General features: G+C 43.0%; 1 protein-coding gene across 1 annotated transcript in view; it reads left to right on the top strand.

Moving 5' to 3' along the window:
• CFAP47 (cilia and flagella associated protein 47) overlaps positions 1-17,711 on the top strand; it is a 606,917-nt gene that overhangs the window by 55,008 nt on the left and 534,198 nt on the right. Inside the window, exons 14-15 of the mRNA XM_056131098.1 lie at positions 12,462-12,678; positions 13,091-13,329. Of these exons, the coding sequence (XP_055987073.1) occupies positions 12,462-12,678; positions 13,091-13,329 (456 nt within the window). The remainder of the gene's footprint in view (positions 1-12,461; positions 12,679-13,090; positions 13,330-17,711) is intronic.

Here is a 17,711-nt window from a genome sequence, read left to right as displayed (position 1 = left end):
TTTTCCATGTCGTTGATTTCTGCTCTAAGTTTTATGATCTCTTTCCTTCTGCCTGATTTAGGTTCTTTCTGTTGATCCTTTTCTAAGGTCTTGAGCTGTGAGGTCAAATTGTTTATGTGCATCGTTTCTATCGACTTAAGATAGGCTTGCAGAGCTATAAATTTTCCCCTTAATACAGCTTTCGCTGCATCCCATAAGTTCTGGTAGTTTGTGTCTTCATTCTCATTTGTTTCCAGGTATCTTTTGATTTCATCCTTGACTTCGTTCCTGACCCACTCATTGTTCAGCATCGAGTTGTTTAATTTCCAGGTGTTTGATTTGGTTCTCCGTGTCTGTGTGTGATTCACTTCTATCCTCAGTGCATCATGGTCTGAAAAGACGGCTGATACTATTTCTATCTTCTTGATTCTGTTGAGTTATGTTTTGTGTCCTAGCACATGGTCTATTTTGGAAAATGTTCCGTGCGCGCTGGAGAAGAATGTGTATTCTTTCTTTTTGGGGTGTAAAGCCCTGTATAAGTCCATAAGCCCTTTCTCTTCTATTACTTCTTTCAAAGCCAGTAATTCCTTGCTGGGTTTTGTTCTTGTTGATCTATTCAGAGGTGATAAAGCGATGTTGAAGTCTCCAAGTACTATTGTGTTGGTAGTGATGTCCTCCTTAAAATCTGTTAGCAGTTGTTTTAAATATTTAGCTGTTCCCTCATTAGGTGCGTATACATTTAAGAGTGTGATTTCTTCCTGTTGTACGTATCCCTTGATGAAGAGAAAATAGCCTTCACTGTCCCTTCTAATCTTTTTCAAGGTGAAATTAATGTTGTCGGATACTAGTATGGCCACCCCAGCTTTTTTGAAGGGGCTGTTTGCTTGCAGGATTGTTTTCCATCCTTTGACTTTGAGTCTGTGTTTGTTCTGGCTGTTTAGATGAGTTTCTTGTAGGCAGCAGAATGTTGGGTTCTGTCTCTGTATCCATTTTGCCACTCTGTGTCTCTTAACTGGTGAATTTAGACCGTTGACATTGAGAGAGAGAATGGTTATGGGGTTTTGTGTCATGTTTCTGTGCGGGTGTGTTGTGGTTGTAGGGTTTGTCTTTTTTTATAGTAGCCCCTTTAGGCTTTGCTTTAGGTTTGGTTTTGAGTCTATGAAGTTCCTGAGCTGCTGTTTATCTATAAAATAGTGTACTGTTCCTTCGATTTTGAGGGAGAGTTTAGCCGGGTAGAGTATTCTTGGGGAAGCATTCATTTCCCTGAGTTTTTTGACTATATCTCGCCACTGCCTTCGGGCTTGTAGGGTTTCCTCTGATAGTCTGCTGTGAATCTAAGGGATGCTCCTTTGTATGTGATTTCCTTCTTTGCTCTTGCTGCTTGCAGTATTGTGTCTCTTTCGGCAGTATCGATCATTCTAAGTATGATATGTCTTGGAGTGTTTTTGTTGGGGTCTCTTTTAGCTGGCACCCTTCGGGCTCCTCGAACCTGAATGGCTGCATTGTGCAGCTCTGGGAAGTTTTCAGCAATGATTTGTTTGACGGTGTTTTTTTCATTGGGATTGTTTCCCTGAGGTTCAGGTAGTCCCATGATTCTAATATTGTTCCTCTTGGAGTCATCTGCTAGGACTCTGATTCTCTGTAGAGCCATTTTGAGGTCCCTTGCGACTGTTTGTTGTTGCGTGTTGGCTTGTTGCAGCTGATCTTCCAGGTCACTGATTCTCTCTTCAGCTGTGGTCATTCTATTTTTAAGAGAAGAAACTGAATTTCTCATTTCATCTATGGAATCTTTTAATCGTGACATTTCTGCCCTCATTTCTTCTCGTAATTTGTCGATTTTTTCTGTGGTGTTACTGGCTGTCTGTCTGACTGTTTCATTGAGTAGATTGAACATCTTGATGACTTCGTACCTGAATTCTATGTCAGAGAGGTCCCTTAGGTGAGCTGTATTGACAGAATGGTCTAGATTGTTTTCGTTGTTCTCCTCTTGTGTTGGAGATTTTCTTTGTTTCTTCATATTGCTGAGTAGGTTGGGTTACTAGATTCCCTGGGGACTAGGTTCCTTAGTATGGGAAAACAACCCGCTGGAAATTAAGCCACGCCCACTTTTGAGGCCACGCCCACTTTTGAGGAGGCCACGCCTCTACAGAACCCTGGGTTTGGGATGAGATGGGCGCCGCCGTCAGGTCAGGAGTGAAGAGGGCAGGGCAGACGCTCAAAACTGCTTCTCTTCAGGCATCTCGGGGGACACCTGTGGTCCTGCAGGGAAAGATGGAGGTCCCAGGGTCGCGAGCCGGCAGCTGTTCTGACCTGGAATTAAGATGAGATGGGCGCCGCCGTCAGGTCAGGAGTGAAGAGGGCAGGGCAGACGCTCAAAACTGCTTCTCTTCAGGCATCTCGGGGGACACCTGTGGTCCTGCAGGGAAAGATGGAGGTCCCAGGGTCGCGAGCCGGCAGCTGTTCTGACCTGGAATTAAGATGAGATGGGCGCCGCCGTCAGGTCAGGAGTGAAGAGGGCAGGGCAGACGCTCAAAACTGCTTCTCTTCAGGCATCTCGGGGGACACCTGGGGTCCTGCAGGGAAAGATGGAGGTCCCAGGGTCGCAAGCCGGCAGCAGTTCTGACCTGGAATTAAGATGAGATGGGCACCGCCATCAGGTCAGGAGTGAAAAGGGCAGGGCAGACGCTCAAAACTGCTTCTCTTCAGGCATCTCGGGGGACACCTGGGGTCCTGCAGGGAAAAGATGCACCGTTATTGTTTAGAATCCCCCCCCCCCCAACAATCAGAATTGCTGAAAAGGCATTGTGAAATATTTTGTTTTCTATAGCTCGTTATGAGAATCATATAATAATTTTGGATTCCTGCAAAGAGACAAATAATTATGAGATTGGTTTCTGTGTGTCTGGTGTTATGGCTGTGCCAGAGAGCCAATCGTGGGGGGCAACTTGTGACCTTGGTAGGGCGTGAAGGATGAGCCAGTACCTCCCTCCTTCCCATGAGACTGCAGTTGCCCTGTCACTGCCGGCTCATACCTGGCTTTCCTATAAGCTCAGGCAGATGGGAGCAACACCCTTTCCCTCCCGGGGAGGCGCCATAGTTTAACTCATGGTCCATTCACTTTTCTGCCGCAAGCTGCCGGGCTCTGGATTAAGTCCTTTTGCTTCTGGAGCCATGGGCGTGCTGGAGAGCCGCTTGTGTGGGGCAATTTGTGACCTTGGTAGAGCATGAAGGACGAGCCGGTACCTTCCCCCTTCCCATGAAACTGCAGTTGCTCTGTCACCGCTGGCTCATACCTGGCTTTCCAGCTTTCCAGTAAGCTCTGAGGCAGCAGCCACCTTGCTGCCCGGGGGTGGGGGGGGGGGAGGGTGGATGGGAGCAACACCCTTTCCCTCCCTGGGAGGCATGGCACCGTAGTTTAACACATGGTCCATTTACTTTTCTGCCGCAAGCTGCTGGGCTCTGGATTAAGTCCTTTTGCCTCTGGAGCCATGGCCATGTATGTGGTCCAGATGCATTTCTGCCAAAAGCCACTGGTTTCGAGATTTGTTTCTGAGTCTCTGGGATCATGGCCATTAATCAGCTTGATCAGTAACCAGAGAGGACATTTGTAGGCGGTGACTTGAGGTATCGCTGTGATGGGGAGAAAAGCACCGGTTCCACCCCCATGTAGTGAGACCCCGTGTGTCTCGTTACTGCAGGCCCAAACCTGACTGTCCAGTGGCCTCTGAAAGATGATGGTCGCCAGGGTTGACAGGCCAAGGCATGGAATCTATTTCCACGTGGGGTGGTCCAGTGCCTGTAACCTACTGCAGGGACTGGATGCATTTCTGCCAAAATCCTTTGGGTTCCGAGATTCGTTTCTGAGTCTCTGGGATCATGGCCATTAAGCAGTTCGATTAGGAACCAGAGAGGCCATGCCGCCAATTATATAGCTGAGCTGGAGGTGATTTGTGGGTGTGTCTCCCACATACCTAACATTTGGCCGGTTTTTTTCTTGGTAAACTTTGCCCCAAGTTTTTTGTGTATGGTCAAAAAGGCACAGCAGCAATTTTGGGGTATCTGAAAGTCTGACGGTTCCATCAGGCTGCTGATGCACTTGCCTCATAGGTACAGATTGACCTGCTGGCAGCACCATACCCCCACTAAATACATTTTTATATGTGTAAAATCTAAGACATTTTTGCCTCACCCTTGGACACTAACATTTTTCATATATTGCTAGTCACAAGGAAGAAGACATTTTATTATTGCTTTTGATTTACTTTTGCTATATTATATAAACTATGGATACAAATTCCTTTGTCAATAGAATCTAATAGATGCCTTTATTTATTTATTTACTTATTTATTTATTTATTTTGGTAGGAGTACTGCTATTTATTCAGCCACTGATTAGCTGATTGAATTGGGCATGAACTCCACCTTAATTTTTTTTCCTTATTTTTTTCTTTTTATATTTATTTATTGAATCACTGTGGGAAAAGTTAATAAGCTTTCAGGTTTAAGTCTCGGTCATACAATGATCAAACACCTTTCCCTTCACCAGTACTCATTTTTCAGCACCAAGAACCCCAGTATACCCCCCTTTTCACCCCTCCAAATGCCTGTGAGGCAGATGATTTCTACTTAACTCTTCTCTACATTGATTACATTCATTATTTTGACAAAAGATGCACCATTATTGTTTAGAATTTCCCCCCAAGTAATCAGAATTGCTGAAAAGGCATTGTGAAATATTTTGTTTTCTATAGCTGGTTATGAGAATCATATAATGTTACATGGCCATGATTTTGAATTTCTGCAAAGAGCCAGATAATTACGAGATTGGTTTCTGTGTGTCTGGTCTTATGGCCCTGCCGGAGAGCCGCTCGTGGGGGGCAACTCGTGACCTCGGTAGGGCATGAAGGACATGCTGGTACCGCCCCCCTTCCCATGAGACTGCAGTTGCCCCTTCACTGCCGGCTCGTACCTGGCTTTCCTATAAGCTGTGAGGTGGTGGCCACCTTGCTGCTGGGGTTAAAAAGGCAGAAGGGAGCAACATCCTTTCCCTCCCGGGGAGGCATGGTGCCGTAATTTAACGCATGGTCCATTCACTTTTCTTCTGCAAGCTGCAGAAGTCCTTTTGCCTCTGGAGCCATGGCCATGCCAGAGAGCTGCTTGTGGGGGGCAACTCATAACCTCGGAAGGGCTTAAAGGACGAGCTGGTACCGTCCCCCTTCCCATGAGACTGCAGTTGCCCCTTCATCGCCGGTTCATACCTGGTTTTCCAATAAGCTCTGAGGTGGCGGCTGCCTTGCTGCCAGGGGGGAAAAAGGCGGAAGGGAGCAACACCCTTTCCCTCCTGGGGAGGCATGGCGCTGTAATTTAACGCATGGTCCATTCACTTTTCTTCTGCAAACTGCTGGGCTCTGGACTAAGTCCTTTTGCCTCTGGAGCCATGGCCATGCCAGAGAGCCGTTTGTGGGGGGCAACTCATGACCTCGGTAAGGCGTGAAGGACGTGTTGGTACTGTCCCCCTTCCCATGAGACTGCAGTTGCCCTGTCACCGCCGGTTCATACCTGGCTTTCCTATAAGATCTGAGGTGGCGGCCACCTTGCTGCCAGGGGGGAAAAAGGCGGAAAGGAGCAACACCCTTTCCCTCCCGGGGAGGCATAGCACTGTCGTTTAATGCATTGTCCATTCACTTTTCTTCTGCAAGCTGCCAGGTTCTGGATTAAGTCTTTTTGCCTTTGGAGCCATGGCCATGCCAGAGAGCCGCTTGTGGGGGGCAACTCGTGACCTCGGTAGGACGTGAAGTATGAGCTGGTACCGCCCTCCTTCCCATGAGACTGCAGTTGCCCCATCACCGCCGGCTCATACCTGGCTTTCCAATAAGCTCTGAGCTGGCGGCCAACTTGTATGCAGTTCAGATGCATTTCTGCCAAAAGCCGCTGGGTTTCAAGATTTGTTTCTGAGTCTCCAGTATCATGGATATTAATCAGCTTGATCAGGCTCCAGAGAGGCCCTTTGTAGGCGACGACTCGGGGTCTCGTTGGGATGGGGAGAAAGAGTCGGCTCCACCTCCATGTGGTGAGACCCCGTGGGTCTCGTCACTGCAGGCCCAAACCTGACTGTCCAGTGGCCTCTGGAGTATGGTGGTCACCAGGCCGCCGGGGGGAACAGCCCAAGGCACTAAACCTTTTCCCACCTGGAGAGGCCCAGTGCCAGTAACCTACTGCAGGAACAGGACACATTTCTGCCAAAATCCTTTGGGTTCTGAGATTCGTTTCTGAGACTCTGGGATCATGGCCATTAAGCACTTCAATCAGGATCCAGAGAGGCCATGCTTCCAATTATATAGCTGAGCCGGAGGTGGTTTGTGGGTGTGTCTCCCACATACCTAACTTTTGGTTGTTTCCTTTCTTGGTAAACTTTGCCCCAAGTTTTTGGGGTCTGGCAAAGGCACAGCAGCAATTTGGGGGTATCAGAATGTCTGACGTTGCCATCAGACTGCTGATGCACTCACCTGACAGGTACAGATTGACCTGCTGGTAGCACCATACCCCCCTAATAGATACCTTTAGAAGCTCAAGTTTAAGGGAAAAAAATACAACGTTATTTATTTATTTTATTTTAATTTGTTTCTTTTATTCTTATTTGTCTAGTTTATTTTTTATTTATTTATTTTAAAAATGTTTATTAGTGAAACACCATGAGGTACAGTTGTAGACTTACAAATTTTTGTGCTTAGTTTTCAGTTATACAATGATCGAGTACCCATCCCTCCACCAGTGCCCATTCTCCACAACCACTGATCCTAGTAGCCCTCCCACCCTAATCCCCGCCATCCCACTGTGCCTCTGTAGCAGGGCATTCCCTTTTGTTCTCTCTCTGCTTTTGGGTGCTGTGGTTTGCAAAAGAGGAATTGAGTGGCAGTCATGTTCGGACTATAGTCTACTTTCAGCATGCATCTCCCATATTGGGAGGATCCTACAAACACCCTTTATTTGGTCCTCCCTTCTCTATCTGAGCTGCCTTTTTCCCCTAGTGTGTGCGATTGGCGTCCAAGCCGTGGAGTAAACCTCCTGGTACTTATCTCAGCTATTCTTGGGTGTTAGTCTTCTATTTTGTTACTTTATGTTCCCCAGATGAATCTATGTTTGTCCCTCTCTTTCTGACTCATTTCGCTTAGCATGATACTTTCCATATTGTACCACTTGTATGTAAATTTCGTGACTTCATCTTTTCTAACAGCTACATAGTACTCCATTGTGAGCTTGTTTGTTCATTGCAGCACTGTTTACAATAGCTAGAATCTGGAAAAAGCCTGAGTGCCCGAGAACAGATGATTGGTTACAACATAATTTAAAATAAACAAAGGTTCTGAATAGTTATTTTATTAATGAAGATGTACTCCTGACAAATAATTATGTGTTTTGTTGTTGTGGTAACAGAAAAAGTAATCCTACTATAAAAAGAGCTACCACTATAGGTCTGTTACTAATGTAAATTTTGATAAAGATGTTACTCATCATTCTTATTCAGCATAGTATTGGAAGCCCTACTCAGGGCAACAAGGCAAGAAAAAGGCATACAAATTGAAAACAAAGAAGTACAACTGTTATTATTTATAGATGACATGAAATTATATATAGAAAGCCCTAAAACCTCTATAAGAAATATGTTGTAAGTAATTAATTTTAGTAATGTAGCAGGATACAAAATCAGCATATAAAACTCAATTTTGTTATTGTATATTAACAAAAAATTATCAGAAAGTGAAATTAAGAAAACTATCCCATTTATAATTTCCCCAAAGAAGGAAATAGAGTTAAATTTAACCAATAATATAAAAGTCCTATACACTGAAAATTATAAGTTCTTGATGAAAAAACTGAAGACACAAATAAATGAGAAAACAGCTCACATGAATTGGAAGAATTAATTTTGTTAAAATGTCCCTAGTATCCAACGCAATCTAAAAATTCTCTATATCTATAATATCTCTATGACTTTTTACTAGAAATAGAACAACCAATCCTAAAATTTATAAAGTATCACAAGATAATCCAAATAGTCAAAGAAATCTTGAGAAAGAAAAACATAGCTGGTGGCATCATATGACCTGATTTTAAATACTAGAAAGCTGCAGAAATCAGAAAGGCATGGTATTGGCATAAAACAGATACATTGATAAGTAGAACAGATAGCCTGGAAAAAACTCACACATTTATGATCAGTTTATTTACAACAAAAAATAATATACGATGGGAAAAAAATGTATCTTCAATTCTTGGTCATGGGAAAAATGGATAGTCAAATGCAAAGGAATGAAGCTGTAGAATTGTCTTATATTGTGCCTGAATCCATGGCTCTCCTGCAAGATTACAGGCAAAATTCCTTGACAGTGACTTTTTGGATCTGACTCCCAAAACAAAAGAAAAATAAAAATAAAGAAGTAGTGTTATGATGAACTTAAAGCTTCCACACACCAAAGGAATCATTCATAACATGAAAAGTTAGTCTACTTAGTGAATGGGAGAAATATTTTCATATTACATCTCTGGTAAAGAGTTAAAATCCCAGAAGTATGTTAAGAACTTAACAGAGTTGATTGAAAATAAAGGTCTAATTCCTCCCTAGTATATCTGAATAAACACTTAAAGAAGACATATAGAAGCCCAACAAGATCATGAAAAGATGCTCAGCATCCCTTCTCATGGTGAACGGCAGCAACATAATTGAAAACCAAAGTGAAATAGAATTTCATGATTGACAGTGTGGCTATTATTTCAGAAAAAGGACAAGTGTTGATGAGGATGTGGAGAGAAAAGAAACTTTGTGTATTGTTGGTGGGAATATAAACTGTTACTGCAAAGATGATGGCTTCTCAAAAGAAATACATATGATTTGGTCCAATAATTCTACTGGGTATTTATTCAAAGAAAAGGGAAACACTAGCTTGAAAAGATATGCCAACCCCCATGTTCATTGTTCCATTATTTGCAGTGGCTAAGGTATAGCAATAACCAAAGTTTCTATTGGGAGATGAATGTATAAACTCTGATGTATATAGAATATTATTGGACCATAAATATAAAACTTTTCAGGGGCCAGAGAGGTAGTACAGAGGTTTAGGTGCTTACCTTGCCAACTATCCCTTGTTCTATCCCTGGCACCATTCTACCTCAATCATGGTTGGGAGCGAATCCTGAGTACCTTCAGGTATGGCTCACCCCTCCCCCCCCAAAAAAATAGCAAAAGGAAACGTTTTCATTCCTGAGGACATGGAATTGATGGATGGACCTAGAAGCATTATGCAAAGAGAAATAAATTAGAAAACCTCAATTGTGTGGCATCATTTGTATGTAGAATTTTGGATGCAACAAAAGAGTTAAGCCAAGATCATAGATATAGATAGGCAGTTCACAAAGACTGGGTATTGGGTAGATACAAAACAGATGGTGGTGTACAAAAAGTACAAATTTTCACTTATAAATTTAGTCATGGATGTACAATGTACACCTTCGGGGTCATGGTTATTCATATCGTATGGCATGTTTGAAGATTGCTAAGAATAAATCTTGAAGGCTCATACCACAGTGACAGCAGAGCGGTAGGGCGTTTGCTTTGCATGCATCCAGCCCGGCCGAACTGGGTTCGATTCCTCTGCAACCTCTCGGAGAGCCCAGCAAGCTACCGAGAGTATCTCGCCTGCACAGCAGAGCCTGACAAGCTCCCTGTGATGTATTCAATATGTCAAACACAGTAACAACAAGTTTCACGATGGAGACGTTACTGGGCCCGCTCGAGCAAATTGATGAACAACACTGGGAGGACAGTGTTGACAGTGTTGATATATATATTCTAACTAGGAAAGGTGATGGCTGTTAACTAGACTCACTGCTGTGATTATTTCACTATGTTTATTATAATTATTGAATAATTGTGTCATACCAGGTTCTAATGTTATATCTCAAATAAATATATCTCAACACAAATGTGTTAGAATTGTCAGCATCTTAAAAACTCATTATCAGTTGATAGTGAAGGTGCTGTGTGACTGGAAATCTTAACTGCTTAGGGGGATTATGAAATTATACCTACTTAAAAAATATTTGTATACGCAGTGGGATACTACTCAACTGTAGGAAAAGATAAAGTCATGCGATTTCCTGCAATGCGTATGCATCTGGAGAGTATCATGTTGAGTGAAATCAGTCAGAAGGAGAGAATCAGACTCAGAATTATTTGTCTCATATGTGGGGTATAAGGAAACTTCACAGGGAAAACCAAATGCCCAAAGGCAACAGAAACCAAGTGCAGGAGAACTGGCCTTCAGTAGGAAGCTTGCCATTAGGGTGGGGTGGGAAGGATTATTGGGCTGGAGCGATAGCACAGGGGTAGGACGTTTGCCTTGCATGCAGCCAACATGGCTGACCCGAGTTCGATTCCTCCGCCCCTCTCGGAGAGTCCAGCAAACTACCGAGAATATCTTGCCCGCCTGGCAGAGCCTGGCAAGCTACCCATGACATATTCGATATGCCAAACACAGTAACAACAAGTCTCATGATGGAGATGTTACTGGGCTCGCTCGAGCAAATTGATGAACAACGGGAGGACCGTGACTGTGACCATGGGAAGGATTATTAGGGAAGAGAAAGCTAGGACAATGGGGGAGGGGAAAAGTGCCTTCCCAGAGGGTTGGGGTGGGGGAACGGGGGTGGGGGATGGGGAGGGAAACTGGGCACATTGGTGGGGGATAGTGCACACTGGTGAAGGGATTGGTGTTGGAACAATATACACCTGAAACTCAATAAAAATATCTTTTTAACTTTGTGATTATGATGATTTAATGGGCTGGAGCGATAGCACAGCAGGTAGGGCGTTTGCCTTGCACGCAGCCAACATGGCTAACCCGAGTTTGATTCCTCTGCCTTTGATTCTTCTGCCCCTCTCGGAGATCCCGGCAAGCTACCGAGAGTATCTTGCCCCCACGGCAAAGCCTGGCAAGCTGTCCATGATGTATTCGATATGCCAAACACAGTAACAAGTTTCACAATGTTACCGGGCCCGCTCAAGCAAATTAATGAACAACTGGAGGACAGTGACAGTGACAGTGATGATTCAATAAGAAATAAAGGAAAAAGTTTTGTGCTGTCCCCAGAAGGAGAGAGAGAACAAAAGGGAATGCCCTGCCACAGTGGCAGGGGGGGATGGGGGGATGGGGGGGATGGGGGGAGGGATATTATCCTGGTGGTGGAAAATGGGCACTGGTGGAGGGATGGGTATTTGATCGTGGTATGACCGAGATCCAAGCACAAAAATTTGTAAATCTACAACTGTACCTCATGGTGTTTCACTAATAAAAAAAAAAGTTTTGTGCTGTGCTTGGGTCCCAACAGGAATAACCATAAGGAACCAAACACCACCAGGTGTGACCTCCCCCCAATTGTTTGACATTTTCTGCATTTAAACCTGCTGCTACCGTGCAGTTCATCTATTTAACTCTTAGATGTGTATCCAAAAGAATATATATGTATTCATATTAATATTTGTACACATATGTTTTAGCAGCTATAATTATTATAGTTGGTTCTTGGAATCACATGGAATATCAATGAACAGATGAAGAGATATTCAGCTGCTACTTAATAATATAAGGAATGTACTATTGACACATGAAACAATTGAGTGAATCCTCAGGGAATTTAATGAGTGAAATAAATCAGAGAAAGTCTATATAAGCTATTTTATTTTAGTCATATTAGATTCTAGAAAATGTGAAATTCTACAGTAGCATACAGAAAATTAGTGGTTGACTTTGGGAATGATAGAAAAAGGATTGTGGAAATGAGGGAATATAAAGGAGCATTAAAAGGGGCCAGAGTGATCATCAGGGGTTCAGGCATATTCCTTACACATGGCCAACACTGGTTTAATCTGCCGTACCACATGGTGCCCCAGTATTGCTGGGTGCATTCTTGGAGCTCACCCAGTGTATCCAGGGGGATCAGTGAACGCTAATAATTTTGGCATTTTTTTGCATAAAATACAATATATGTATATATCAAAATGTTTTACTATATATTTTGTATTGGACTGGAGTGATAGCACAGCGGTAGGGCATTTGCCTTGCGCGCAGCCAGCCCGGCCGAGCTGGGTTCGGTTCCTTCGCTCCTCTCAGAGAGTCCGGCAAGCTGCCGAGAGTATCTCGCCTGAACGGCAAAGCCTAGCAAGCTACCCGTGATGTATTCAATATGCCAAACACAGTAACAACGAGTCTCAAAATGGAGACGTTACTGGGCCCGTTTGAGCAAATCGATGAACAATGGGAGGACAGTGTTGTATATTTTGTATTACAATATTCTAGAATATATTCTTATATATTAAATGTACTATAATCTATTGTACTGTGAACATTTAAAAATATAAACATTTGCCAACATTAATATTTCATTAATTTTAATTTCATTAACTAAATTTATTTTTCCTTTTTCAGGGCCTTCTGTTCTTAACTTTGGAGAAGTTTGTGTACATTCCATAAATTCCCAAGTAATTAATATTATCAATATGCTATCTGTGCATGTTTTGATCGATTTTGATATTCAGTTTAAGGAACTTGAAAAAAGCAAACAGTTTTCATTTGTTATTCCACCCATAGCCTGCACTTATATTTCAATGCTATTTCACTCTACCACCGTTGGAAAATTTTGGAAGTAGGTTTTTATCTCTGAATTCCCATTTTCTAGAATGAGAGTTTCCTTTGATAGAATATGCACTTATAATTAATATGCTTATTTATTTTTCCTGTTTTGGGCCATAACTTGGAGATGCTCAGGGGTTATTTCTGGTTCTGCACTCAGGAATCATTCCAGTGGTGCTCAGGGAACCTTGTGGGATATTGGGGATTGAACCTGGGTCAGCTGTGTGCAAGTCAAGTGTCTTAACCCTCTGTACTATTGCTCTGGCCCAATAATTAATATATTTAATAATAATTATTATAATGCTCTACTGTGTCTTTACAAATAGAAACTATGTACATTAAATACTGCATGCATTTTTCATGTAATTGGGGAATTCTATAATGGCTAGTGGCAGTTAAATTTGGATCCATTTACTGTGTTGCAGGTCTTTCACCTTTAATTTGAATGGGAAACCTACTGGACACATACTTGTGATGGCAGTTGTCCACCCAGTAAGACTTGAGCTGTCTTACAATGACATAGTATTGAAATCACAAGGCTTCTTGATGAAATCATGTTTTAGGAAGACAGTTAGTTTGTATAATCCTAATAATTATTTTGCTCAATTTGAATGGGAACCTGTGAAGAAAAAAGGGATGGCATTTTTCATTAATCCAGTTAAAGGTAATAGTTTCCTCTTTTGTTTGATTTAGTTTAGTTCATTTAATCAAGTTTTCACACATTAGTAAATGAGTGCGTACTGTATGTACAGTGAATATATGTTTACATAGAAGTAAACTATATATGGTAATTGAGACATTTACTCTTATAGATATGCATATTAGATTAATCAAATAAGGATCCTGTGTTTGTCCAGAATTTCTCCCCACCCCCCTCTTTCTCAATAAAATATATTCAGTAACTTTTTTAGGAAGGGAGAGAGGGAGAAAGAGAGGGAAGGAAGAGAGGATTTGAGGATTTTAAGGAATTGGCAATTGTGTGGACTGGCAATTTTGAAAATGAAATCGTGGAAGAATTGATAGTCTTGAATCCAAAGACTCAATCTTCTTTCTTAAGGCCTTCAGCTTATTGAATGCGGCCTTCCCACGCCTTGGAAGGTAAGCTGCTGTACTCCCTCTTGGAGAGCTCAGCAAGCTACCGAGAGTATCTCGGCCACACGGCAAAGCCTGGCAAGCTACCTGTGACATATTTGACATGCCAAACACAGTAACAACAAGTCTCACAATGGAGACGTTACTGGGCCCACTTGACCAAATCGATGAACAACGGGAGGACAGTGTTTTGCTAATGAAATACGAACTAAAATTTCAGCTCTCTTTTCTATGTGGCTGGAGCGATAGCACAGCGGGTAGGGCGTTCGCCTTACACGCGGCCAACATGGCCGACCCGAGTTCGATTCCTCCGCCCCTCTCGGAGAGCCCGGCAAGCTACCGAGAGTATTCGATATGCCAGACACAGTAACAACAAAGTCTCCAATGGAGACGTTACTGGGCCCGCTCGAGCAAATCGACGATCAACGGGAGGGCCTTTACCTTTACCTTACCTTTCTGTGCCATGCAGTTTTAAATACTGGTTACAGTTTTTAATTCATTCAGTTAAATTCACCTGTTATCAAGACAGAAGTCAAATTTGAACATAGCGGCCTGGAGTGATAGCACAGCAGGTAGGCGTTTGCCTTGCATGCGGCCAACCTGAGTTTGATTCCCAGCATCCCATATGGCCCCTGAGAACCTCTAGGAGTAATTCCTGAATGCAGAGCCAGGAGCAACCTCTGAGCATTGCTGGGTGTGACCTCAAAAGCAAAAAAAAAATGAACATAGCCCTAGAATATGCTTTTTAGTTTATTTGGTTTTGGGCCACACCCATTAATGCACAGAGCATATTCCTGATGGTGCTTCAGGGATCATGTGGGATGTTACCATCTAACCCTTGTCAGCTGCATACAAGGCAAGCACCCTACCCACTGTATTATCTTTCCGGCCCCAGTGTGTTCTTTTTTTTTTTATGTAGGAGTACTGCTATTTATTCAGCCACTGATTAGCTGATTGAATTGGGCATGAACTCCACCTAACTTTTTTTTTTTCATTTTTTATAATTTTATTTCTTGAATCACCGTGAGAGCAGTTACAAAGCTTTTGGGTTTAAGTTTCAGTCATACAATGAAACACCTGTACCTTCACCAGTGCCCATTCTCTACCACCAAAAACCCCAGTATACTCCAATCCCACACCCTCCCCCTACCTGTGGTGCAGATGATTTCCACTTTACTGTCTCTCTACTTTGATCACATTCAATATTTTGACACCAGACCAACCATTATTATTTGGGATTTTACCCCAACACTCAGATCTGCTGAAAAGGCAACAGTAGACAATTTGTTTTCTATGCCTGGTTAAGAATAACATGATGTTGTATGACTGCAGTAGTGGCTGTGTATTTTGAAATTCCGAAATTTTAACACTTAAATATGGACGAATTTCTGCCAAAACCTGCTGAGTTCCGAGATTTGTTCCTGAGTCTCTGTGATCATGGCCATTAAGCAACTTGATCAGGAGCCAGAAAGACCGTTCATGGGTGGCAACTTGGGGTCTCATTGGGACGGGGAAGAAAGGGCCGGCTCCACCCCCATCCCGTGAGGCCCTGCGTGTCTCGTCACTGAGGGCCCAAACCTGACTGTCCAGTGGCCTCTGGAGGATGGCACCCATCGAGTCGCCTAGGAGGAACAGGCGGAGGGACAACACCCTTGCCCCACCGGGGCGGCCCAGTGACAGTAACCTACTGTGGGATCTGGACGCATTTCTGTCAAAAGCTGCTGGGTTCTGAGATTTGTTTCTGTGTCTCTGAGATCATGGCCGTTAAGCAGCTTTATTAAGAGCCAGAGAGGTCGTTCGTGGGTGATGACTCGGGGTCTTGTTGGGGTGGGGAGGAAAGGGCTGCTCCACCCCCATCCTGCGAAGCCCAATGTGTCTCATCAATGCGCATTGTGTTCTTTTAAGAGTGGGCTAACTACTATGTTCTGATGCCTTTCCACATCAAGGAAAAGTCACACAGTAAGGAATGGCATAGGAAGGAAGACAGAAGAATCATTGTTCCTTGAAGACATTACTGACCTGTTAAGGAAAACCTGGAATAGTTCTCTGTGAATTTCTGATTGCAAAAGATTAATGACCCCATACCTACATAACCCGTTGTAACAGGATGTTTTTGTTCCTTAGAGACAAATAAAATCCTAGTGAACCCCTACTTGACTGTTAACTCTTCCACGATCATTTCATCTTTTATTTTTATTTTTTTGGCTTTTTGGGTCACACTTGGTGATGCACAGGGGTTACTCCTGGCTCTGCACTCAGGAATTCCCCCTGGCGGTACTTGGGGGACCATATGGGATGCTGGGAATCAAATCCGGGTTGGCTGCGTGTAAGGCAAATGCCCTACCCACTGTGCTATTGCTACAGCCCCATTTCATCTTTTCTTAAGAAATGACTTTGTTTATCATAGTCTAGGCATTCAGAAATATTAATAATCATATTTCATTGGGGAGATAATACAGGGGTTACAACTCTGGGCCTGCAGTGACATCACAGCAGGGAGGGTGTTTGCCTTGCATGTAGCTGACCCGGGTTCTATCCCCGGCATTTGATAGAGTCCCTAGAGCTTCAGGATTAAATCCTGAGCAACACTGGGTATGATCCAATCCCTAAACAAACAATTAAAAACACTTGTGTGATATTGCAGCCGACTTCTGTGTTTCCTTGCTGTGACCCCAGCATGGACCCAGAGTAGTGCCAGATAACTGCTGAGCATGACCCTGAAACTCACCTCCCCACCCCCCAAATACCTCACAATGAGTGTTTGCTGGGTATCACACAATCTGTTAATCCCTTTACCATTTTTCTTGATGGCCACTACAATAATCTGAGTTATACACTTTGTTTATTTTTTTTTAAGATTGAGGAGAGTGCCAGTGTGTGAGAATCGATATGACCCAAGGCAAAGTTTGGGATGGCCTCTTTTCTTTACTTTAGTATCCTGTGCTTTTGGTCTTAGGTGATCTTCTTTTCTTGAAGAAAGAACTTCCGATTCATTCTTTCTCTTAAGTATCATTTTCTTCCTCCAAAGATGATGAATTAAATATATTGAAGCAGGTGACACTAAACATACCTCATATCATTTGGGTTCTCAGTACATTTGAATCATAGGAATGTGTTAATGATTGTTGTGTTAGAAGTTTGATCTCTAGGAATGTGATGATTTCTTTTTCACAGAGGTCTGATAATAGTAATTATTACCTCCGAAAATTGAGTAAGTGCCAGATGTTGAAAAGCATTTCAGTGTTGGAAAATATGAAGTGAGACATTTATTTGCTCAGGGGTCATGAACGGTTTTCTGCAGATTCTGTCTTTCTTTCTACTGATTCCTGACCTGGAAGTGTTTGCTTCATTTATGATGTTTTAGTTTTGCCAAATATTGTCATTTTTTTAAGTATTTAAGTTTTCCATCAATGTTTGAAAAGTAATTTATGAGTATTAGAAAATTTTTTTTTATTTTTGGGTCACACCTGGCGATGCACAGGGGTTACTCCTGGTTCTGCACTCGGGAATTACTCCTGGTGGTGCTCAGGGGACCATATTGGATGCTGGGAATCAAACCCAGGTCGGCCGTGTGCAAGGCAAATGCCTACCCGCAGTGCTATTGCTCCAGCTCCATGAATATTAGATTTGGATCTATCTCTGTACTTCCGTACTCCTTAGATAATTCATAACGATGAGTTTAGTAAGTAAGTAAGTAAAGGCCCTCCCGTTGATCGTCGATTTGCTCGAGCGGGCCCAGTAACGTCTCCATTGGAGACTTTGTTGTTACTGTGTCTGGCATATCGAATACTCTCGGTAGCTTGCCGGGCTCTCCGAGAGGGGCGGAGGAATCGAACTCGGGTCGGCCATGTTGGCCGCTTGTAAGGCGAACGCCTTACCCGCTGTGCTATCGCTCCAGCCCAACGATGAGTTTAATTTAAATAATTTTATATTTTTGTGCCACCCCTTGTTTTG

This window comes from Sorex fumeus, unplaced genomic scaffold, assembly GCF_029834395.1.
Source record: "Sorex fumeus unplaced genomic scaffold, SorFum_2.1 ptg000086l, whole genome shotgun sequence".
NCBI classification, from domain to species: Eukaryota; Metazoa; Chordata; class Mammalia; order Eulipotyphla; family Soricidae; genus Sorex; species Sorex fumeus.
Note: the sequence above shows the minus strand (reverse complement) of the source record. Positions and strands in the feature narration are given on the sequence as shown.